Genomic DNA, 25951 nt, shown 5'->3' with positions numbered 1-25951 from the left:
TTGCCCCCACAGTTGATTTCTTCAAACCAAGCTGCTTACCTATTGCAGATTCAGTCTTCCCAGCCTGGTGCAGGTCTACAATTTTGTTTCTGGTGTTATTTGACAGCTCTTTGGTCTTGGCCATAGTGGAGTTTGGAGTGTGACTGTTTGAGGTTGTGGACAGGTGTCTTTTATACTGATAACAAGTTCAAACAGGTGCCATTAATACAGGTAACGAGTGGAGGACAGAGGAGCCTCTTAAAGAAGAAGTTACAGGTCTGTGAGAGCCAGATATCTTGTATCTTGTTTGTCGGTGACCAAATACTTATTTTCCACCATAATTTGCAAATAAATAAATTAAAAATCCTACTTTAAAAATCCTCCTTTTTTCTCATTTTGTCTGTCATAGTTGAAGTGTACCTATGATGATAAATTACAGGCCTCTCCCATCTTTTTAAGTGGGAGAACTTGCACAATTGGTGGCTGACTAAATACTTTTTTCACCACTGTATATAGCGTGAATGTATGTTTATTATTCTGTAACAAATATGGTATGTTATGGCTGGATGATCCCTTCATTGGCACAAGGAAACTGACTGGAGATGAGGGGGGCAGGCTCAAGCTTCTAGTCCTACGTCTGCAAACTAAAGAGAAAGGAACTATCCATACCCATAAATTCAATCCCAAGATGTTCTGCCAATGCAGACACGTGACAAAAAGAAAAGAGAGGTATTTTTCAGATGAGGTGTTATTCAGAACTATAATGCTCACAAAATGTTTCTACAGAGAATAGAATAATGCATTATAACTGACTATTTCACCTTATAGAATAATTATATAATTATTCTAGAAGAGGGTTTCCCAAACTTGGTCCTGGGGCCTCCCATAGGTGCATGTTTTGTTGTTCGCCCTAGCACTACACAGCTGAACAAAACATGCACCCATGGGAGGCCCCAGGACCAAGTTTGGGAAACCCTCTTCTAGAATATCCACTCTATTATAGTCTAACAGCTAACTAAGTAACTAAGATGATGTTACCACAATTAGGAAAAGTGATCAGACACCTAAACCCATCGAATACATGAGTTAATCAAAAATGCATTAAAATGTATCCATCTAATAATCGCTACCATGAGAGGAACTTTCTCAGTGCAGTGGCATGCACATGCAAACATCACTTTTCTTGCATTACCAAGTACCCTATCCATGTTCTCTACTCAAAATATGGTTAGTGACAACAATAACAACCGCTCTGTTCTTGGTCAAATTCTATGACTCATCTCATTGTTAACAAATATCAAAGTCCTGCTTTCACCGTGTGTAACATGACAGCTGACTGAGTTTCAAAGTGTTTGCAACTTTCCCTACTTGGTCACGGGCAACTGTGACGCCTCAGGAGAGTACAGAGTACTATCAATATCAACAACATCTTCAACTACTCTCGCTGGGTCAAACAAGGACTAGTCACATCAGAAGAAAAGGACTCCTTCCTGAATACTACTCTGAACAGACCCTAACATATACCTCCATTTTGAGTAGCGTACCCTCGACCCACAGCAGCCCTTGTCAGGAGGTCCGTTTGTCAGCGAGGGGTAAATGATTGTGCTCTCAGCTCTTCTGAACTGCTGTCGGAGCCGTCTTCATGTCTGTCCCCTCCGACCCCTCCGACCTCAGCAAGCATGAAAATATATGACTATTTTGGCAACAGCCATACAGAGACATTGGCTGTCCCCCCTTTGGATAATATTTCCTGATTGTCAAGGATAGGGCTGCATCCATCCTTTCTCGGCCTATACTATGCACACACGGCATCCGTAGCTCCTCCTCATCTACAGCATCCCTCCTCCTCCGTAGCAGTGAGTGTCTCTTGTTACATTGCTGGCAGCGTGCCCTCCTTGCAGCTCCAGGGTTGGTTTCACGGACACGGTATTTTTCCCTGGCTCGATAAAGGCCTCCAACTGGCCACGGGAAGAGGTTTGGGGGTGGGGTGTGCTGAGAATTTTTGGTCCGCTAATAAAGTAAAGTCCTAGTGCACTTATATTTTCTAAATAGTACAATAATTTACATTTATATTTCTTGGGGTTGTGTTTTTTCAGGGGGTGCTGCATCATCCTCAGCATCCCTACTACCCACGGCTATGCCAACTAGGAGGAGGAGTAGTGGGCCACGATGATTAGAGGAATAGATAGCGACAGCAGCATTCCTTTGATTAGCTCCTCAAATTCACTCGCTGTCATCTCAGGGAGAAGCAAAATTCAACTCACTCTGTTCCTTTGCTTCCTCCACACTCTGATTACATCTCAATAGGCATCTTTTTTTGTTCCATCTCGTAGATGAAATGCATGGTTTTATTGCTGCTGTTTTGCCAGACAATGACATGTATTCATGGATACTCAATAAACATTTGAAATGATCAAATAATGTATCTTCAGTCTCTCTCTGTGTTTTCATAATTTTCCATCAATTTGCAAGTGGCTGAATTTCACCAGAGAAATCATCTGAGCGAGGGAAACAGCGCCTCTCTGTCGCAGTATAAGAATGCTGTTCATTGACTATAGCTCAGCCTTCAACACCATAGCACCCTCATTAAGCTTGGAGCCCTGGGTCTGAACCCTTCCCTGTGCAACTGGTGAAGGTAGGAAACTGAACCTCCACTACGCTGATCCTCAACACATGGGCCCCAAAAGGACGCGTGCTCATCCCCCTCCTATTCTCCTTGTTCACCCATCACTGCGTGGCCATGCACGCCTCCAACTCAATCATGAAGTTTGCGGACGTCAGGGCCTCCCGAGTGGCACAGTGGTCTAAGCCATTGCATCGCAGTGCTAGCTGTGCCACTAGAGATTCTGGGTTCGAGTCCAGGCTCTGTCAGAGCCGGCTGAGACTGGGAGATGGGGCGGCGCACAATTGGCCCAGTGTCGCCCGGGTTAGGGGAGGGTTTGGCCTGCAGGGATGTCCTTGTCCAATCGCGCACTAGCAACTCCTGTGGCGGACCGGGCGCAATGTGTGCTGACACAGTCGCCAGGTGTACAGTGTTTCTTCCGACCCATTGGTGCGGCTGGCTTCCGGGTTAAGTGGGCATTGTGTCAAGAAGCAGGGACACACGGATCTCGATCTTCACCTTTCCTGAGTCCGTACAGGAGTTGCAGCGATGAGACAAGACTGTAACTAGCAATTGGAAACCATGAAATTGGGGAGAAAAAGTGGTAAAAAAGTTTTGCAGACAACACAGCAGTGGTAGGCCTGATTACCAACGTCGAGACAGCCTACAGGGAGGAGGTGAGGGCCCTCGGAGTGTGGTGTCAGGAAAATAAACTCAACGTCAACAAAATGAAGGAGCTGATCGTGGACTTCAGGGGGTTTGGCCAGCAGGGATGCTCTTGTCCCATCGCGCTCTAGTGACTTCTGTGGTGGGCCGGGCACACTGCATTCTCAACATGGGGGCCCTCAGGGGTGTGTGCTCAGTCTGTGCTCCCTGTTCACTTATGACTGCACGCCCAGGCACAACACCAACAATGATAGGCCTGATCACCGACAACGATGAGACAGCCTATGGGGAGGAGGTCAAAGACCTGGCTGTGTGGTGCCAGGACAACAACCTCTCCCTCAACGGGGTGGCAGGGTAGCTTAGTGGTTAGAGTGTTGCACTAGCAGCCGAAAGGTTGCAAGTTCAAATCCCCGAGCTGACAAGGTACAAATCTGTCGTTCTGCCCCTGAGCAGGCAGTTAACCCACTGTTCCTAGGCCGTCATTGAAAATAAGATTTTGTTCTTAACTGACTTGCCTCGTTAAATAAAGGTAAAATACAAATAAAAAATAATCAATCAAGACAAAGGAGATAATTGTAGACTACAGGAAAAGGAGGACCGAGCACACCCCCATTCTCATCGATGGGGCTGTAGTGGAGCAGGTTGAGAGCTTCAAGTTCTTTGGTGTCCACATCACCAACAAACTCACATGGTCCAAGCACACCAAGAAAGTGGTCAAGAGGGCACGACAAAACCTATTCCCCCTCAGGAGATTGAAAATGTGGCATGGGTCCTCAGATCCTCAAAAGTGTTACGATGAGCGAAGGGGGGGAACCCAAGAGCGGACTCAGAAGAGGTAGCCGGGATGAATGCACAAATAGGTTTATTGATCACAGAGAAATGGGGAGTGCAGAACCGGGGTAGCTCAGATGAGTTGCAAAAAACAGGATTGTAGAGTTGGCTGAGTAGAACAGGGGAACAGGTCCTGAGGGGAATCCAAGGTAATGGTGGTGAGTGATATCCAGAGCAAGGTGGTTGGTGGTGAGATGTGGAACAGGAGACAAGAGACAGAGCAGTAACTACAAGGAGGGGACAAAAATGGTGTAAGGCAGGGAAACGAGCAAAGCAGAGCAACAGGATCTTGAGAATAAACAAAAGGCTAGACTGATACTGACTGAGCAGAGATTACGATCTGGCAGAGTGGAATTGGCAGGAATGGGTATTTGTAGAGGTCTTGATTTATGGAACGAGTTGCAGCTGATAGAGATCTGCTTTGACTCCAGCACACATGTCTCCAACCACACCATCACACACAAATAGAAAGGGAGGGGTAGAGAGAGAAAGAGTGTACTGGAGTGAATAGCTGCAGGTAAAGCATATACTGGATGACCACTAGGGGGTGTGGCAGGAGTAGATGTGACAAAAAGGTTCTACATCTGCACCATCGAGAGCATCCTGACTGGTTGCATCACTGCATGGTATGGCAACTGCTCGGCCTCTGACCGCAAGGCACTACAGAGGGTAGGTAGTGTGTATGGCCCAGTACATCACTGGGGCCAAGCTTCCTGCCATCCAGGACCTCTATACCAGGCGGTCAGAGGAAGGCCCTAAAAATGGTCCAAGACTCCAGTCACTGGTACCGGAGTGCCATGTCTAGGTACAAGAGGCTTCTAAACAGCTTCTAGCCCCAAGCCATAAGCCTCCTGAACATCTAATCAAATGGCTACCCAGACTATTTGCATTGCCCCCCCCCCCCCATCTTTTACACTGTTGCAACTCTCTGTTATTATCTATGCAGTCACTTTAATAACTCTACCTACATGCACATGTTACCTCAATTACCTCGACTAACTGGTGGCCCCGCACATTGACTCTGTACTGGTACCCCCTGTATATAGCCTCGCTATTGTTATTTTACTGCTGCTCTTTAATTATTTGTTACTATTATTATTATTATTTAACATTTTCAAACTTCATTGTAAGTAAGCATTTCACTGTAAGGTCGGAGCATGTGACAAATCAAATTTAATTTGATTTGACTGCCTGTCTTTCAGAACATCTACATCACGGCCTGTTCACCCCACTATCATCCTAAAGGCGAGATCAGTACAGGTGCATCAAAGCTGTTTCTATCTCAAGGCCATCATAATGTTATATAGCCATCGCTATCCGGCTACCACCCGGTTACTCAACCCGGCACCTTAGAGGCTGCTGCCCTACTGTATGTACTGTACATCAACATGCAATCACTGGTCACTTTAATAATGGAACACTAGTCACTTTAATAATGTTTACATCATTTTTTACTCATTTCATATTTACAGTTGAATTCAGAGTTTACATATACCTTAGCCAAATATATTTAAACTCAGTTTTTAAAGTAGAAATTCCCTGTCTTAGGTCAGTTAGGATCACCACTTTATATTAAGAATGTGAAATGACAGAATAATGCTAGAGATAATGATTTATTTCAGCTTTTATTTCTTTCATCACATTCCCAGTGGGGTCAGAAGTTTACATACACTCAAATAGTATTTGGTAGCATTGCCTTTAAATTGTTTAACTTGGGTCAAACATTTCAGGTATCCTTCCACAAGCTTCCCACAATACGTTGGGTGAATTTTGACACATTCCTCCTGACAGAGCTGGTGTAACTGAGTCAGGTTTGTAGGCCTCCTTGCTCGCACACACTTATTCAGATCTGCCCACAAATGTTCTATAGGATTGAGGTCAAGGCTTTGTGATGGCCACTCCAATACCTTGACTTTGTCCTTGAGCCATTTTGCCACAACTTTGGAAGTATGCTTGGGGTCATTGTCCATTTGGAAGACCCATTTGCGACCAAGCTTTAACTTCCTGACTGATGTCTTGAGATGTTGCTTCAATATATCCACATAATTTTCCTACCTAATGATGCCATCTATTTTGTGAAGTGCACAAGTCCCTCCTGCAGCAAAGCACCCCCACAACATTATGCTGCCACCCCCACAACATTATGCTGCCACCCCCATGCTTCACGGTTGTTGTTCTTCGGTGTTCTTCGGCTTGCAAGCCTCCCCATTTTTCCTCCAAACATAACGATGGTCATTATGGCCAAACAGTTCTATTTTTGTTTCATCAGACAAGATGACATTCCTCCAAAAAGTATGATCTTTGTACCCATTTGAAGTTGCAAACTGTAGTGTGGCTTTTTTATGGCGGTTTTGGAAAAGTGGCTTCTTCCTTGCTGAGCTGGAATTGTTGTTATTCTGTTGACATTCTGTTGTTCTGGAATTGATTTGCACTTTTCGCACCAAAGTACGTTCATCTCTAGGAGACAGAACGCGTCTTCTTCCTGAGCGGTATGACGGCTGCGTGGTCCCATGGTGTTTATACTTGCGTACTATTGTTTGTAAAGATGAACGTGGTACCTTCAGGCGTTTACCTCCAAGGATGAACCAGACTTGTGGAGGTCTACAATGTTTTTTCTGAGGTCTTGGCTGATTTCTTTTGATTTTCCCATGATGTCAAGCAAAGAGGCACAGAGTTGGAAGGTAAGCATTGAAATACATCCACAAGTACACCTCTAATTGACTCAAATGATGTAAAATAGCCTATCAGAAGCTTCTAAAGCCATGACAATTGGAATTTTCACTGGAATTTTCCAAGCTGTTTTAAGGCACAGTCAACTTAGTGTATGGAAACTTCTGACCTACTGGAATTGTGATACAGGTACTTATAAGTGAAAACAATTGTTGGACAAATGACTTGTGTCATGCACAAAGTAGATGTCCTAACTGACTTGCCAATACTATAGTTTGTTAGCAAGAAATTTGTTGAGTGGTTGAAAAATGAGTTTTAATGACTCCAACCTAAGTGTATGTTAACATCAGACTTACCTAACCCAACTGTATATACCGTATTCTAATGTATTTTAGTCAATGCCACTCTGACATTGTTCATCTTAATATTTAAATTCCATTCTTTTACTTTTAGATTTCTGTGTATTGTTGTGAATTGTTAGATACCACTGCACTGTTGGAGCTAAGAACACAAGCATTTTTGCTACACCTGCAATAACATCTGCTAAATATGTGTATGTGATCAATAAAATTTGATTTGATTTGTAGCCAAAGTATCTGATTCCTGTCGGTAACAAAAGAGTACAAGATGTTGCCGTTGTAGCATTTGATTGACTGATGCCAGCAAACACTTGGCTTCCCTTCAGCTAAGCTCAACTGGGGGTTGTCCTGGTGCAGCAAAATGTCCCCAAGTGTGGCTAGTTTGGTTTTGGCTTCACACCAATCAGATCACTTCCTAAGAAAAACTGTCATTTCAGATAACCATGTCTGTGATGGGGAGTCCCACAGGGCGGTGCACAATGTCCCAGCGTCATCCCGGGTAGGCCGTCATTGTAAATAAGAACTGACTTGCTTAGTTAAATAAAGGTAAAATAAGTCAGAATAATAATTTAGAGTTATTAACGTAACTTTAGTTATTCTACAATTGTTGGGCTATATATTTTGATTTTTAATACATTCAAAGGCTGCATAATGAGACAAATTATTATTTGAAAAAAGTTGCATGAAAGGCATGAGCTCTGCCTTGTTTTGTGCTGTATAGACTTCATCAGTTTCTCGTTCACAATTTGACAAGCACTTGATAATGCCTCGAATTTCCCAGCGGCATCCTTTTGTGTGGCTGTAATGCCCCCTAAAAAAATCAGTGTCCGTTTTGCCTTTGGGCTGAATATAATAATTATAATTCCCTTCTCCCTGAGTGCTGCATGCTATGAAGCACCTCTCACTCACATGGCTCTCCATCATGTGATCTGGGCTTTCTCACAGGCTACAAGTGAAGACAGACACACCGGGGAGGCAACTGCGCGCATCCATTATCATAAATGACCTCAAATGCAATTATGCATGTAGTGCTTGTATTATGAAGGGTCATTTTTATGGAGAAATTCATCTTCCCCAAACTTGAAACTCACGCCCTGCTTATGTATGCCAGTTAGGCTCTACACCCCTTGTAAAGCAGATTAATGTGCTTAATCTTAAGAAGTAATTTTGTCCACTTTAGTTGTTATACAAACACGAGGTGTGCGACTGTGATTAGAAAATTAGAAAAAAGTCATTATGTCTTGCCTTACACTGGGCATCATACACAAGTGATAATATATCATTCACAAGTCAAAAATCAAATCCAGAGTCGGCTTTCTATTCCGCAACAAAGCCTCCTTCACTCACGCTGCCAAGCTTACCCTAGTAAAACTGACTATCCTACCGATCCTCGACTTCGGCGATGTCATCTACAAAATGGCTTCCAACACTCTACTCAGCAAACTGGATGCAGTCTATCACAGTGCCATCCGTTTTGTCACTAAAGCACCTTATACCACCCACCACTGCGACTTGTATGCTCTAGTCGGCTGGCCCTCACTACATATTCGTCGCCAGACCCACTGGCTCCAGGTCATCTACAAGTCCATGCTAGGTAAAGCTCCGCCTTATCTCAGTTCACTGGTCACGATGGCAACACCCATCCGTAGCACGCGCTCCAGCAGGTGTATCTCACTGATCATCCCTAAAGCCAACACCTCATTTGGCCGCCTTTCGTTCCAGTACTCTGCTGCCTGTGACTGGAACGAATTGCAAAATCGCTGAAGTTGGAGACTTTTATCTCCCTCACCAACTTCAAACATCAGCTATCCGAGCAGCTAACCGATCGCTGCAGCTGTACATAGTCTATAGGTAAATAGCTCACCCTTTTTCACCTACCTCATTCCCATACTGTTTTTATACTGTTTTTATTTATTTACTTTTCTGCTCTTTTGCACACCAATATCTCTACCTGTACATGCCCATCTGATCATTTATCACTCCAGTGTTAATCTGCAAAATTGTATTATTCGCCTACCTCCTCATGCCTTTTGCACACATTGTATATAGACTGCCCATTTTTTTCTACTGTGTTATTGACTTGCTAATTGTTTACTCCATGTGTAACTCTGTGTTGTCTGTTCACACTGCTATGCTTTATCTTGGCCAGGTCGCAGTTGCAAATGAGAACTTGTTCTCAACTAGCCTACCTGGTTAAATAAAGGTGAAATAAAATAAATAAAAAAAACAAGTGATAGGCTGATGGTAATACGGTCACTGTTACAGGCCTATATGTGACTGTTGTCTTTTTGTTGTCTCAGCATCATTGTATATCATGGTGGTGTATGAACGAATGGGTTAAAGCTTGCTAATACTTTGGCTATCGACATGTCTCTAGACAACTGGAATGTGACAAGTGTTGCTGGTTCCAATTATATTTCATTTATACTCCTGTTGAATGTCTGTAGACCGTCGCTGCGACTGTCCGTTTCCTTGTTGCAGGCAGATGAAAAAAAGTTAAACTTTGACCCTGTCGCTGCGTCCGTTGTCATGTTTACCTGACTAAGTCAGCAACGAGACAATGCTCAAGTTTTAAAATCCTCATGTAGAATGCCCTACTTTTATTTCATCACAAAGGAAGCTATTTTATTTAATTTGCTCACCATTAACTTGTAAATAATTATATTTTTGTGAGTTTTTTTTCCTGTAATAATCAATAAAAATGTTCTAAAGTTAAGATGTTGTCAGCTATGATATGGTCATTATTTGAACTAACGTTAGTTAGCTAGCTAACAAGAGAGTTGCTTTAGTTGCCTGGTTTGCTAGATTGACATATACTAAATACATTTTTAAATGGAAGGGTTTATTGGTGTTAAAATACACCAGTTATGCTATTTTGGACCACCAGGGTGCTGATGTCGTGCAGCCTGTCGTTTTTGTGTTTATACTTTTTCATAATGTCAACGACAAGTTTGATGTCGGACGACAATAGAATGTTCATGATGTCACTGCGCCAACTGTCTACAGACATGTCAATAGACGAAGTATAAATCACCCTTTATAGAGCAAACAACTAAATGATCAAAACACAGGCTGTAATATGGCTTTTTAACTGGCTTGGCTTGGCTTCCTCAGTGATTTTACCCACGCACCGCAACTGTTGCCAGGTAACCTATGGTAATTGGACAGTAAGGTGAGTGAGTAAGTCACAGTGATAAAGTGCACTGGGGCCGTTGCCTGGGCGGCTGCCTCTCTCACTCTCTTGCCTTTCCATGACATCAAAGAGGTCTCTGTTCCGGTTTTTACAGTGCCTCCATAATCCACAATGACCCCCACCCACCTCCCAGAAGTGTTATTGCTCTTCAGGTTATAAAATACATTGCAGGCTTAGGTTGTTTCCTTTCAAAGGCAGTAAGTAGTGATATAGAGCTTTTTTAGTACAGCAAACAACACTGTCCCCTGCCTCCTATTTGAAGGTTCAAGTTTGGAAAGTTGAATATTCATACATTTGAGTGTTCATTTCCCCATCTTTCTTCTATTATTGTTCCATTCAATCATGACATAACGAACACAATATCAGGAAACTATAATGAACTGCTTTAAATTTCATCCAACTCTACAAAACAAGGCCAAAAGAATGGACATCAAAATCGACACAAACCTTTACATAGGTATGTAATGACACATTATATAAACTCTTTATGGTATATTTACATTTTAGAGTTAATAAGTTCGGCCGGTGAAAAATGCCTATTCCCCATACGACATATCTCCCCTTTCACTATGACGCAGTAGCGTTTGCTTCCCCACCCACCATTTTTTTAAAGACGATCATGCAGAGATGGGCTTCATCAAGGTCTCGTCATTGATTTTGCTGGAAAGGGGAGAAATTGTGCCTTACAATGTTATTCATATTACAGTTGACCTGGAAGTATTATGTTTTTGGGGGTCTAAATTAAGGTCAAATGTATGGAACATCGCAATGTACAAAAGTGTGTTCGCTACCGTTATGGGATACATACAACATTAAGAAAATGAAGCAACAGGAAGTAGCGCTGATTGAGCATGCTCCAATCACAAGCACAGACAGAGAGAGAAAATAGACGTACTGTAGAAGCTGGCCATTACGTAGTTTTGACAGCGATCACCAGTAAATTCATTTGGACACCTGAGAGGGAAACAAAAAAGTCACAAACAGAAGACAAGGAAGAAGAGAAGATGAGTTTACACCAGATCTACAGAAGACTCACGTGCATCGCTGGTGTTGTCAAGGAGACTGATATGTCTTGCAACCATTGCCAGTTCTGTTTGCGAAAACATATGTACTTGAGAGAAAAGTCTCAATCAATGTCTTCTTCAACAGGCCCTCGAAATTCAGCAAATGTTTGGCTCATGCATTCTGATTCCAGGGAGATTTAATTAAAACTTCTTTGGGCTAGGGTCCTTTTTTTCTAAATTTCCACCTGACTGACGTGTCCCAAGTAAACTGCCTGTTGTTCAGGCCCTGAAGCAAGGATATGCATATAATTGGTACCGTTGTAAAGAAAACACGTTGAAGTTTGTAGAAATGTTAAAATAATGTAGGAGATTATAACACAATATATATGGTAGGAGAAGATCCAAAGAACAACCAATTGGATTTTAGTTTTTTTTGAGAGCCCATGCTCTTACAATGGAAAGTACATGGGCATAATGAATTCTAGCTCCCAGGATGCAATTTCTATGGCTTCCACAGGGTGTCAGCAGTCTATGTTCAAGGTTTCAGGCTTGTTCCAAAATGAATGAGAAATATCAGTTTGATTTTAGCAGGTGGGTTCTGTCTTCATCTTGCGTGCATACCCACATTTCCAAGACTGTGTCCCTGTACTAAGTTTCCTATTGAACATACTTCTTTCCGTATGAAACTGTATAGTTTGATTACATTTTAGGCTATCTGAGGAGTCAATAGAAATGTACTTTGACTTGTTGAAACAAAGTCTAGGGGTAGATTTTCAGATTCCTATCTCTGCATGTTGAACGAGTGGATTACTCAAATTGATGTCGCCAACTAAAATGACTTTTTGGGAAATAAAGAAGGATTTTATCTAACAAAACGGCACTACATGTTGTAGCTGGGACACTTTGGATGACAAATCAGAGGAAGAGTTTCAAAAAGTAAGTGAATATTTAATCGCTATTTGTGAATTTGTGAAACCTGTGGCGGTGGAAAAATATTTTGATGTGGGGCGCCGTGCTCAAACAATCGCAGGGCTTTCACTGTAATGCCTACTGTAAATCGGACAGTGCAGTTAGATTAACAAGAATTTAAGCTTTCAACCAATACACACTTGTATGTACCTAAATGTTTCATATCCATCATTTTTTACGATGATTTATTTGAATTGTGCGCCCTCCAGTGTCACCGGAAGTTGTCCCACTAGCGAGACGCCTTAGCTGTGGACTCCATGCCTGAATAATTGTCTGATTATCAACCTCTTTTGATCCATCAAGAAAGGAAATCGAGTCAGGATGAGTGTGTATGTGTGTCTATTAGTAATTTGTATGCCGTTCTACTCCACTCCATAAACACACACACACACACACACACACGCACACACACACACACACACACACACACACACACACACACACACACACACACACACACACACACACACACACACACACACACACACACACACACACCAAATTGTCTGGATGTATTGGCCGTCTGGCTCTGGGAGAGACAGTGATTGGAACTTTGGAACTGACCAATGCTCAGTTTTTTAAAATCTGCCTTTTTTGATGATTCTTCATTTGTAAGTTGTTTGTGTACTGAAGCGGGATTTAACGTGAGGGTTAGGGGCGAAGACTGGCAGATCATCTGGTGTCTGATGACAAAGCAGGAGGCTGAGTAATGTCTTGCTAAGGAAGAGATTGTGGAGTGAGATGCAGAAAGAATCCAACAAGCCAGTCCAGCTGTGATTCAGTTCTGACAGGGTCTGCTGGGCAAGCCCATTCTCTCAGAGGCAGAGAAAGAAAAGGGGGATAGAGAGAGGGGAACGTGGGAGTGGGATGGAAAATAGCAGGAAACTGATAGGTGTAGGTGTTGCTGGTATGTATGCTGGTTTACCCAGAGGTCAGTGACCATTGTCAGGTAAAGTACAGTAGGACGTAATTCGAATGTACTGCCGTTTCAAATAACCGCTAAAGAAAGACATTCGTATTGGCTATGAATATTTAAATTGAAATATGACTAGTTAAATACATATTATATCAAATAAAACATATCATTTTCTATAAATAAATTGAGGAGGGGGTCAGGATGGAAAGTGTTGCTTCCATGATGTTCTGACCCTTCCACACTGTGTGCCTGTTACAGAATCCGTGCTCCGACTGTTCAGGCTTCAGCGAATCGGGCTCCACAGGGACCCCTGGCAGACAGGTTATTTTTGTAGATAGAGTTATTTCTGAGGGAGACCGAGAGGTTATTTTTCTCCCCTCCCTTCCAGTGACGGCATGCTGCATCATTTACTGAAAGGAAACAAAATATCCCGGAGACAGCAGCATTTTTGCGCTTAGTCACTGAAGTATTTAATACGAAACTCAATCTGTCGGTGGACGGTAAGAGTCTGTCTTATGTATGTATTGGATGGCCCAGACCCAAAGTGTATCCTTGGCAATGTCAAGCCTTGTCTCAGGCACAAAGTGGGAGGAGCTGCAGTGATCTTTCTTGCTGCTGCAATGGAAGCAATAATACCATGAGCTATCACCACCTCACCATGTCTTTTGAAAACTACTGGATGTTCTAACCACAGATGTAATGATGTAATATACAAATTGGGAGATGCTGTAGATAATTAGGAAGAGTTTACAACCTCGGAATGTTTCTAAAGGGTCAATCCACTTTGCTATACAGACCACAGTTTACTTAAATGCCTTAGTGGTCAATTGGTCTGGATAATACATGATTTTACCTCAGATGGATTTTATATGAATGACAATGATGGAGAATGTGGACAGGACAGCAGAGAGGTGATTATCTTGTCAAATATAGATGTCAGCGATGTATGCTGTTGCTTCTCATACGAAGCGTGTAAAGAGCATGCCAGCTTGTTTGCTGCTCGGGATGGTTCGCTACTCATGTGCCTTGAGCTGAGTACTCAAACTCTCAGAGACTGAGTCACAGAGGTTCAAGCCACAGGGGGCACTGGGAAAGCACATCAAGCCCCGTCCTGCCTTAGTCTCTCATCGGCTCTATCGCTTGGATCAGGGCTGAACACTCTTGACAACAAGACTGCGATGCTGGAGCATAAATAAATGTCCTACTGTAAGAACACGGCTGATCCTGACATCAGCACAATGTCAGCACAGAGTCATGTTCAGTAGGGCATGTGACGGAAAACAATTTAAAACGTTTCACAACAACAAACTAAAATGACCGTTTATTATTGGACAAGTCCAGGTAGTCCCTCCCTATTACAGACTATTTAGTTACATTTGGTGCCTAATGAACATGACCCTGCTCTAAGGTTACAAAGTGAACAATGAAATGGGGAAGAATACAGAAAGAAAATCTCAAATGCAACATAGCCCCAGATTTGGGGTTCGTTTTTCTTAAATGGAGTGCAGAGGTTGGGCTGTTGCGATGAAAGGAGCCGGCATTAATAATGTAGGGGGGCAAAGGAGCATGTGGATAGGGACCTCCACCTGCTCTGCTCTCCATGCTCTCCCTGTTGCTTAGCCCAGTTAGTGTCATGCAAAGCGTCCATTAGAACATCCTCCCCTACGGCTCCTCCCCATCCTCCCAAAAATAAATTTTAAAGTGCAGAGGCAGTACATATGTACACCGCCATGATGTCACTTTAATCTCTGCTCAGGTCTTTGGATTGTTTCATGATTTACTCCAAAAACATTCAGCCGACACCTTTACTGTAAAAAATACTTTGCACTTTCCTCTAAACTAGGCACAGTTTGGGCCTAAAAAGCTCTGGGGCCTAATTTAGCGGGCATAAATGGGGCTAGACATACCGCATTCTAAAAGATCATTACTTCAAACATGATTGATGGTAAATGTTATGACTGCATCTACTGTATCAGCATGTGCTACTTCTTGACATGTACAAAATAGCAAAGTAGTGTGCTGAAGTCGGCACCGGCAAATTCTATAATGATACATCATGGAGCACAATTAAATATTTAGAAACAGCAGCTTTAAGCCATCAGGAATTGTATTAAGCATAAAGTCAAACATAGTCTGCATAGTATAGTACAGTGTGTGGTGTGGATGGTGTTGTGTTTCATCATGTCCTACCTGCAGAGGAACTTGGACCTGCCAGGGGTGATGTCCAGGGTGAAGCACTCCCCTCCGTTTACGCAGTAGTTTTTCTGGTTGTCACTACAGCGCGTCATGTGGCTGGAGGTCTTCACCACAGCAGTGGTGCTGGTGGCAGCTGCAGGAAGATACGAGGGATTAGCAGGAAATGCAGGAAATGGATCCAGTCATCCCAGTAGACCCCTGGGGAGTGTTCAGCTGAACGCTAGTGCTTAGAGAAAGCTACTGTGGCCTCTCTGTACGCTCAGTGTACATCCATGATTTATACCCGTGCCCTTTGTTACAACGCAAAATTAATGGCAAGAGATATAGTAAACCCGAACCCACAAAGCAAGGATTTGCTTATTGATTACTGCTATCCTTGACAGTAAATATATCAATAAAATGCTTTATCGCACATACGCCTTTACAACATAAAGATGTACATATATATTTACAAGAAATAAAAGACACCTCTTGCGGTAGAGCGATCATTTCAACAACTCAAATATAAATGTACCATTCCAGAGCTCAATTGTGTGAGAGAAGACCTGAAACAATGATGAAGCAGTGCTATAACTCAAATATGAATAAAACATTTACAACTCCTTGTTGTCTAAATAATGACTTCAAACCTAAAGTCAATTCAGAACGGTTATCTTATCTTCAATGAACCAGCTTTGGAGCAGTGATGTTTCTGAAAAGTCTCAAGACGTGGAGACGCGTTTCCCCTTTTCTGCCCATTGGAGCAGCTCAGGCCAGTGCCGTCCAGTGAATCAATAGGCTGGAGCTCTAAGCACTCTGTCGGCTGGAGGTCTCTACAGCCTCTCCCCACAGCCTGTCCTCCCCAGTCTGCACTGTGTGAAAGCCCATAAACATTTTAAATAAGCATTTACCCCCCTAACCCTCTATCTCTATCTCATCCGGATGTCACTTCTGGCATCAGAAGACTTTGCGCATCGAAAATACAATGGATGCAACTTCCGGCCGAAAAGATGCCAGAGCTCGATGACTAGGGGGTTGAATGAGTTATCTAGCAAAAAAAATCTACTTCCTGGCATGGATGGACGCTCTAGTCGGTTTGACAGTGGAATATACTTTCACATACATCATTTTGGCTTACAACCACATGTTGGTCCTGGCTAATTCCAGCCGGACGAGGTGAGCATTGTTGCATACTTTACTCCTTTTTTAATGCCAATGTGACTGGTTTAGGCCTCATTGACGATTCCGACGTAGTGCCGTGCTCGTGTCTCCTTCTTGACAGACAATCGAGTTAACTCATAGATTGTTGTTGAGATGACGCAATGATTTCATAGGTCACAGACACCATCAGGTTACATTTTGTACTGAGAGACATTACCTTTTGACTAAATGCAATTCAATCTCTAGGGGCCATACTGTTGTTTCCCAGTAAACAGCCAACACTGGTTGAATAATTGACAATGCAACAGATTGCTTATCTCCCACAAATCAAATTACTTGCTATGCCACCGTTAAATCAATCAAAAGTCTGCATCCTACTCTTCATTCTAAAAAACGAATGTAAGCTCCCCTCTGCATACAGATAGACTGTAGCTAATATATGGGGAACAATCTCTCCTCGCAGACGCCAATGCAATTACACTAGGGCTTAAATAAGGGACAAGTTTAAGTAATGACACACTCAACTAATCATGAATACAAACCATTCCAACGATATGACCCTCAGACAGCCTTCATTACTTTTTCAAATCCACCAACTTCCAGGTGCTAAATTGTAGGGCAGTTTAAATATTAGAAATGTTGAGCCTTTTCAGCACTGCAACTAAAAGACTGTCAACTGGCCTACCTACGATTGCTCTGCTAGATAAGGGTAATTGCCCAGTGAGGAAAAAAGAAACACATCTGATTGCCATTACTGACGTTTTCAGCTTTTGTTTGGGACCTTTCAAAATGTCAACCAGCTATTGATACAAACCCTATCACTAACATTGATTCAATCAGCAAAAGTCAGCATTGTTATCTGAAATACATCAGCACATACTGTATGCATTAGAACTGGTAAGCGATCGGTACCAAATCAGTCACGACACACCTTACTTCCTTGTACAGTCTAGTTCTTAATCCAGTATCAAAACAGGGAGAAATATGGTTTGAAATATTGTTAGTTTTACAGCAGAGGCTGAATGAGGTGGTCCTTCTGTAGCTCAGTTGGTAGAGCATGGTGCTTGTAACGCCAGGGTAGTGGGTTCGATTCCCGGGACCACCCATACGTAGAATGTATGCACACATGACTGTAAGTCGCTTTGGATAAAAGCGTCTGCTAAATGGCATATATTATAATGAGAGAAGCGAGAGAGAGGGTCATGAGGGTTATATTTAACAATGCTGCAGAGCTCAAGCTGCACCTTTTTTTTACCCACCGGGTTTGATGGAAAAGAAAGATACAGTTCAATCAATAACAAAAAATGTGTGTGGTGAATAAGAAACCCAAAACTGGGGAGCGGAGACACTGCTTGATGGAGTGTCTCGTCCTTCTCCTGCATGGGCTGGTGGTGGATTTTTGCCGACCCAACAGTCCATTGCAGCTTACCCTATGCTTCCCAGTCAAAACAGTTCACGCATATACACTATATGTACAGTTGAAGTCAGAAGTTTACATACACTTAGGTTGGAGTCATTAAAACTAGTTTTTCAACCACTCCACAAATGTCTTGTTAACAAACTATAGTTTTGTCAAGTTGGGTAGGACATCTACATTGTGCATGACAAGTTATTGATACAGAGTATTTCACTTATAATTAACTGTATCACAATTCCAGTGGGTCAGACTTTTACAGGCACTAAGTTGACTGTGCGTTTAAACAGCTTGGAAAATTTCAGAAAATTATGTCATAGCTTCAGAAACTTCTGATAGGCTAATTGACATAATTTGAGTCAATTGGAGGTGTACCTGTGGATGTGGATGTATTTCAAGGCCATCATCATGACATCATGGGAAAATCAAAAGAAATCAGCCAAGACCTCAGATTTTCTTTTGTAGACCTCCAGAAGTCTGTTTCATCCTTGGGAGCAATTTCCAAATGCCTGAATAGAATTCTATTCATTGACAACAGCTCAGCGTTCAACACCATAGTGCCCTTAAAGCTCATCAATAAGCTAAGGACCCTGTGACTAAACACCTCCCTCTGCAACTGGATCCTGGACTTCCTGACGGCACGCCCCTGGTGGTAAGAGTAGGTAACAACACATCTGCCATGCTGATCCTCAACACTGGGGCCCCTCAGGGGTGCGTGCTCAGTTTTTACTCCCTGTTCACTCATGACTGCAAGGCCAGGCATGACTCCAACACCATCATTAAGTTTGCAGACGACACAACAGTAGTAGGCCTGATCACCCACAACGATGAGACAGCCTGTAGGGAGGAGGTCAGAGACCTGGCCGTGTGGTGCCAGGACAACAACCTATCCCCCAACTTGATCAAGACAAAGGAGATGATTGTGGACTACAGGAAAAGGAGGACAGAGCACGCCCCCATTCTTATCAACGGGGATGTAGTGGAGCAGGTTGAGAGCATCAAGTTCCTTGGTGTCAACATCACCAACAAACTATCATGGTCCAAACACACCAAGACAGTCTAGAAGAGGGCAAAACAAAGCCTATTCCCCCTCAGGAGACTGAAAATATTTGCCATGGGTCCTCATATCCTCAAAACGTTCTACAGCTACACAATCGAGTGCATCACTGACTGGCTGCATCACTGCCTGGTATGGGAACTGCTCGGCCTCCGACCGCAAGGCACCACAGAGGGTAGTGTGCATGGCCCAGTACATCACTGGGCCCCACTTCCTAGCATCGAGGACCTCTATACCAGGCAGTGTCAGAGGAAGGCCCTAAAAATGGTCAAAGACTCCAGCCATCCTAGTCATAGACAGTTCTCTCTGCTACCGCACGGCAAGCAGTACCGGACCACCAAGTCTAGGTCCAAGAGGCTTCTAAACAGCTTCTACCCCGAAGCCATAAGACTCCCAAACAGCTAATCAAATGGCTACCCAGACTACTTGCATTGTCTCCCCCCTTTTACACTGCTGCTATTCTCTGTTTATTATCTATGCATAGTCACTTTAACTCTTCACTTTAACTTGACTAAGCTGTGCTCCCTGTAAATAGCCTTGCTACTGTTATTTTACTGCTGCTCTAATTTTTAACTTAACACTTATTTTTCTTAAAACTGCATTGTTGGTTATGGGCTTGTAAGTAAGCATTTCACCTGTTCTATTTGGCACATGTGACAAATAAAAGGTGATTTGATTTGATATCCACTTATATCTGGGAACACTGTGCAGTTACTTTAATGACGTGAATTAATTAGCTAAATCTTCTCTGCAACTTTTGTTAGGACATACATGTTTAACATAGCGCCAGTTCTTCCTCCCAATGCCAGACAGACGTTTCAACAAATGGCTAGCAGAGAGTTTAGAGCAGTTTTGGGCTAACAACTAGGATCATTAATCAAGCAGAGTAAGGGGTGCTTAAAATTGCGACCCAAATAGCACACTATTCCCTACATAATGCACTACTTTTTACCACAGCTTTGGTCAAAAGTAGTGCACTATATTAGGGAATAGGGTTCCATTAGGGACAGTCATAAATTATGTTTATTTATTTTATGTTTAATAATAGTGTGACTGGCCATTATGGGAAACCGAGTGCACAAAACTACAGTCAAACTTTTAATGAGGCTTTGTTGAGTGTCCTGTATAAAATGGCCTTGAAAGTCACTGCCTGAATCATCGGTACTCACGACAATGTTCACGTCAATTATGGTTTATTTCAAGGGAGTCCTTTAGGTGGAACACATGCACACACACACAAACACAGGACAAATACACACAAACCTGTCTCTGTTTGGGCAGCAAGGTCACTCTCTCCCTTGTAGGGCTTTGTGTTCTTCTGATGAGGACGGATGGCTAGCAGGCCAAGTGTGCCTCTCTGTGTGCGTGTATGTGTAGCCTGGGCTGTCAGATGATTCATATCCCCATGGCTGTGAAACAAACTAGCTCAGTCCAGACCAACGCAGGCAAGTGGCAAGTAGAGAGAGACACCGCTGACAGTGGACTTGCGAGATACCAGACATGAGGACATTTTTCGTAGCAGGTTAGTAGAACTTACTCAGCAAGTTTGGATAATTAACATAGCAGGTAAAGAGACTGAGATTAAGGTTATGAAATGGGTTAAGGGAAAATCCTCTCCTAACCTGCTACAAAAATCACTTTGTATGTGTCCCCTCAATCCACCGCATCCACCGATGTAGGCCCTCCACATCTGTTTGTCAGACCAGAAGACATCTCGAACATCAGTCTACTCATGAAAACGTCTGTAGTGTCCAACCGCTTGGTCTACAAACTAATACCACACTTCTCACGAATACCATATTGTTCTCCGTTTCAGGTTCTTACTGTGGAATGTACAGTCGTGGCCAAAAGTTTTGAGAATGGCACAAATATTTATTTTCACAAAGTCTGCTGCCTCAGTTTGTATGATGGCAATTTGCATACACTCCAGAATGTTATGACGAGTGATCAGATGAATTGCAATTAATTAATCAATGTCCTTCTGTGCCATGCAAATTAACTGATCCCCCAAAAACATTTCCACTGCATTTCAGCCCTGGCACAAAAGGACCAGTTGACATCATGTCAGAGATTCTCTTGTTAACACAGGTGTGAGTGTTGACGAGGACCGGGCTGGAGATCACTCTGTCATGCTGACTGAGTTTGAATAACAGACTGGAAGCTTCAAAAGGAGGGTGGTGCTTGGAATCATTGTTCTTCCTCTGTCAACCATGGTTACCTGCAAGGAAACACGTGCCGTCATCATTGCTTTGCACAAAAAGGGCTTCACAGGCAAGGATATTGCTGCCAGCAAGATTGCACCTAAATCAACCATTTATCGGATCATCAAGAACTTCAAGGAGAGCGGTTCAATTGTTTCGAAGAGGGCATCAGGACACCCAAGAAAGTCCAGCAAGCGCCAGGACCGTCTCCTAAAGTTGATTCAGCTGCAGAATCGGGGCACCACCAGTACAGTGCTTTCTCAGGAATGGCAGCAGGCAGGTGTGAGTGCAACTGCACAAACAGTGAGGCAAAGACTTTTGGAGGATGGCCTGGTGTCATGAAGAGCAGCAAACAAGCCACTTCTCTCCACGAAAAACACCAGGGACAGACTGATATTCTCCAAAAGGTACAGGGATTGCACTGCTGAGGACTGGGGTAAAGTCATTTTCCCTGATGAATCCCCTTTCCGATTGTTTGGGGCACCTGGAAAAAAGCTTGTCCGGAGAAGACAAGGTGAGAGCTACCATCAGTCCTGTGTCATGCCAAGAGTAGAGCATCCTGAGATCATTCATGTGTGGGGTTGCTTCTCAGGCAAGGGAGTGGGCTCACTCACAATTTTGCCTAAGAACACAGCCATGAATAAAGAATGGTACCAACACATCCTCTGAGAGCAACTTCTCCCAACCATCCAGGAACAGTTTGGTGATGAACAATGCCTTTTCCAGCATGATGGAGCACCTTGCCATAAGGCAAAGGTGATAACTAAGGGTCTTGGGGAACAAAACATCAATATTTTGGGTCCATGGCCAGGAAACTCCCCAGACCTTAATCCCATTGAGAACTTGTGGTCAATCCTCAAGAGGCGGATGGACAAACAAAACCACACAAATTCTGACTATGCAAGAATGGGCTGCCATCAGTCAGGATGTGGCCCAGAAGTTAATTGACAACCTGTCAGGGCAGATTGCAGAGGTCTTGAAATAGAAGGGTCAACACTGCAAATATTTACTCTTTGCATCAACTTCATGTAATCGCCAATTATAGCCTTTGACATTTCTGAAATGCTTGTAATTATACTTCAGTATTCCGTAGTAAAATCTGACTAAAATATCTAAAAACACTGAGGCAGCAGACTTTGTGAAAATTAATATTTCATTATCATTATTTAATTATTATCATTATATTAGTGTCATTATCAAAACCTTTGGCCACGACTGTAGTGTTTGGATTCCGCCAGTTATAAATGGGACCCATGTCATCCAAAAGGTTATACTTTTGACTCATCTGTCCATAGAACATTCTTCTAAGAGTTGATGATTATCCAGTGTTTCCAGGAGCTTTTAGCAAACTTAAATCAACTTGTTGAACGAGATGGGTCCCATCATGTATCGCAAATAACACTGCATTCCACAGTAAGAACCTTGTGATCTTATTATTCGTTACTCAGAGCTATTTGCTTGGCTAGCTATAGCCTAATGTTAGCTAGCTAACACTGAACCTGGTTGGTTAGCTACCTGCAGAGCTAGCTAGCTCCATGTCTGAACAAAATATGTACAGAAATTCAATCTGGCCATCTACTCCGATTTCAAAGCACTCTCTTCTGAGTGTGCCAGAGATTGCAGAATAACTGACGAATTGACGATTCCTGAAACCCCTGTTAAATATGGCCGGTGTCAGTAAATTTGGACAAAAAAACGCAATTAAATCGTTTCCAGCAGCACAGTTAGTCACCAACGCTCTGGATAACATGAAAACAGCCTGACCAGCTCTGCTAGGGCAAGTAAAATGGTCAGAGTGGGGTGTTCTCCCATTACGTGTCTAGAAGTAGCTTGCAAGCTAGCCAGTTAGCTCAGGTGCTTGACTGCAGTTGTGAGGTCAGAATGTTCGGATCAACCCTACTAATCTGCCAGAGCGTCCGGTGTGCACTCTGAATTTACGACAATCTCAGAGCACAGTTGCAGGCACCAACGCTCTGGATAACATAACAGAGTACTTCCGGCGCCGACAGAGATGGCCGCCTCGCTTCGCGTTCCTAGGGAACTATGCAGTTTTTTGTTTTTTTACGTGTTATTTCTTACATTAGTACCCCAGGTCATCTTAGGTTTCATTACATACAGTCGAGAAGAACAACTGAATATAAGATGAGCGTCAACTCACCATCAGTACGACCAAGAATATGTTTTTCGCGACGCGGATCCTGTGTTCTACCTTACAAACAGGACAACGGAATGGATCCCATGCAGCGACCCCCAAAAAAAAACGACTCCGGAAAAGAGGGAAACGAGGCGGTCTTCTGGTCAGACTCCGGAGACAGGCACACCGTGCACCACTCCCTAGCATTCTTCTTGCTAATGTCCAGTCTCTTGACAACAAGGTTGATGAAATCCGAGCAACGGTAGCATTCCAGAGGGACATCAGAGACTGTAACTTTCTTTGCTTCACGGAAACATGGCTCACTGGAGAGACGCTATCGGAGGCGGTGCAGCCAGCGGGTTTCTCGACGCATCGCGCCGACAGAAACAAACATCTTTCTGGCAAGAAGAGGGGCGGGGGCGTATGCCTTATGGCTAACGAGACGTGGTGTGATCAAAGAAACATACAGGAACTCAAATCCTTCTGTTCACCTGATTTAGAATTCCTCACAATCAAATGTCAACCGCATTATCTACCAAGAGAATTCTCTTCGATTATAATCACAGCCGTATATATTCCCCCCCAAGCATACACATCGATGGCTCTGAACGAACTTTATTTGACTCTTTGCAAACTGGGATCCATACATCCTGAGGCTGCATTCATTGTAGTTGGGGACTTTAACATGGCTAATCTGAAAACAAGACTCCCTAAATTGTATCAGCATATCGATTGCGCAACCAGGGCTGGAAAAACCTTGGATCATTGTTACTCTAACTTCCGCAACGCATATAAGGCCCTGCCACGCCCTCCTTTCGGAAAAGCTGACCACGACTCAATTTTGTTGATCCCTGCCTACAGACAGAAACTAAAACAAGTAGCTCCCACGCTGAGGTCTGTCCAACGCTGGTCCGACCAAGCTGATTCCACACTCCAAGACTGCTTCCATCACGTGGACTGGGATATGCTTCGTATTGCGTCAGATAACAACATTGACGAATACGCTGATTCGGTGTGCGAGTTCATTAGAACGTGCGTTGAAGATGTCGTTCCCATAGCAACGATTAAAACATTCCCTAAACAGAAAACGTGGATTGATGGCAGCATTCGCGTGAAACTGAAAGCGCGAACCACTGCTTTTAATAAGGGCAAGGTGAATGCTAACATGACCGAATACAAACAGTGCAGCTATTCCCTCCGCAAGGCTATCAAACAAGCTAAGCATCAGTATAGAGACAAAGTAGAATCTCAATTCAACGGCTCAGACACAAGAGGTATGTGGCAGGGTCTACAGTCAATCACGGACTACAAGAAGAAAACCAGCCCAGTCACGGACCAGGATGTCTTGCTCCCAGGCAGACTAAATAACTTTTTTGCCCGCTTTGAGGACAATACAGTGCCACTGACACGGCCTGCAACGGAAACATGCGGACTCTCCTTCACTGCAGCCGAGGTGAGTAAAACATTTAAACGTGTTAACCCTCGCAAGGCTGCAGGCCCAGACGGCATCCCCAGCCGCGCCCTCAGAGCATGCGCAGACCGGCTGGCCGGTGTGTTTACGGACATATTCAATCAATCCCTATACCAGTCTGCTGTTCCCACATGCTTCAAGAAGGCCACAATTGTTCCTGTTCCCAAGAAAGCTAAGGTAACTGAGCTAAACGACTACCGCCCCGTAGCACTAGTCAAGGACCATATCACCTCCACCCTAACTGACACCCTAGACCCACTCTAATTTGCTTACCGCCCAAATAGGTCCACAGACGATGCAATCTCACACTGCACGCTGCCCTAACCCATCTGGACAAGAGGAATACCTATGTGAGAATGCTGTTCATCGACTACAGCTCGGCATTCAACACCATAGTACCCTCCAAGCTCGTTATCAAGCTCGAGACCCTGGGTCTCGACCCCGCCCTGTGCAACTGGGTACTGGACTTCCTGACGGGCCGCCCCCAGGTGGTGAGGGTAGGCAACAACATCTCCACCCCGTTGATCCTCAATACTGGGGCCCCACAAGGGTGCGTTCTGAGCCCTCTCCTGTACTCCCTGTTCACCCACGACTGCGTGGCCACGCACGCCTCCAACTCAATCATCAAGTTTGCGGATGACACAACAGTGGTAGGCTTTATTACTAACAACGACGAGACGGCCTACAGGGAGGAGGTGAGGGCCTTCGGAGTGTGGTGTCAGAAAAATAACCTCACACTCAATGTCAACAAAACTACGGAGATGATTGTGGACTTCAGGAAACAGCAGAGGGAACACCCCCCTATCCACATCGATGGAACAGTAGTGGAGAGGGTAGTAAGTTTTAAGTTCCTCGGCATACACATCACAGACAAACTGAATTGGTCCACTCACACAGACAGCATCGTGAAGAAGGCGCAGCAGCGCCTCTTCAACCTCAGGAGGCTGAAGAAATTCGGCTTGTCACCAAAAGCACTCACAAACTTCTACAGATGCACAATCAAGAGCATCCTGGCGGGCTGTTTCACCGCCTGGTACGGCAATTGCTCCGCCCACAACGGTAAGGCTCTCCAGAGGGTAGTGAGGTCTGCACAACGCATCACCGGGGACAAACTACCTGCCCTCCAGGACACCTACACCACCCGATATT

The 25951-nt window shown here is 43.7% G+C and overlaps 1 protein-coding gene across 4 annotated transcripts in view; it reads right to left on the bottom strand.

The window, feature by feature from the left end:
* The window catches only part of LOC118385559 (pro-neuregulin-1, membrane-bound isoform-like), an 84925-nt gene that overhangs the window by 16917 nt on the left and 42057 nt on the right, over nt 1–25951 (bottom strand). For 2 of the 4 annotated variants that reach the window (XM_035772788.2, XM_035772789.2), the window contains one exon: nt 15380–15518. In XM_035772788.2, the coding sequence (XP_035628681.1) occupies nt 15380–15518 (139 nt within the window). Of the gene's footprint in view, nt 1–1503; nt 2860–11195; nt 11255–15379; nt 15519–25951 lie in introns of those variants that run through there. The other 2 variants (XM_035772787.2, XM_035772790.2) reach the window with 2 other exon arrangements.

This window comes from Oncorhynchus keta, unplaced genomic scaffold (assembly GCF_023373465.1).
Source record: "Oncorhynchus keta strain PuntledgeMale-10-30-2019 unplaced genomic scaffold, Oket_V2 Un_scaffold_30379_pilon_pilon, whole genome shotgun sequence".
Lineage (NCBI taxonomy): Eukaryota > Metazoa > Chordata > Actinopteri > Salmoniformes > Salmonidae > Oncorhynchus > Oncorhynchus keta.
Note: the sequence above shows the minus strand (reverse complement) of the source record. Positions and strands in the feature narration are given on the sequence as shown.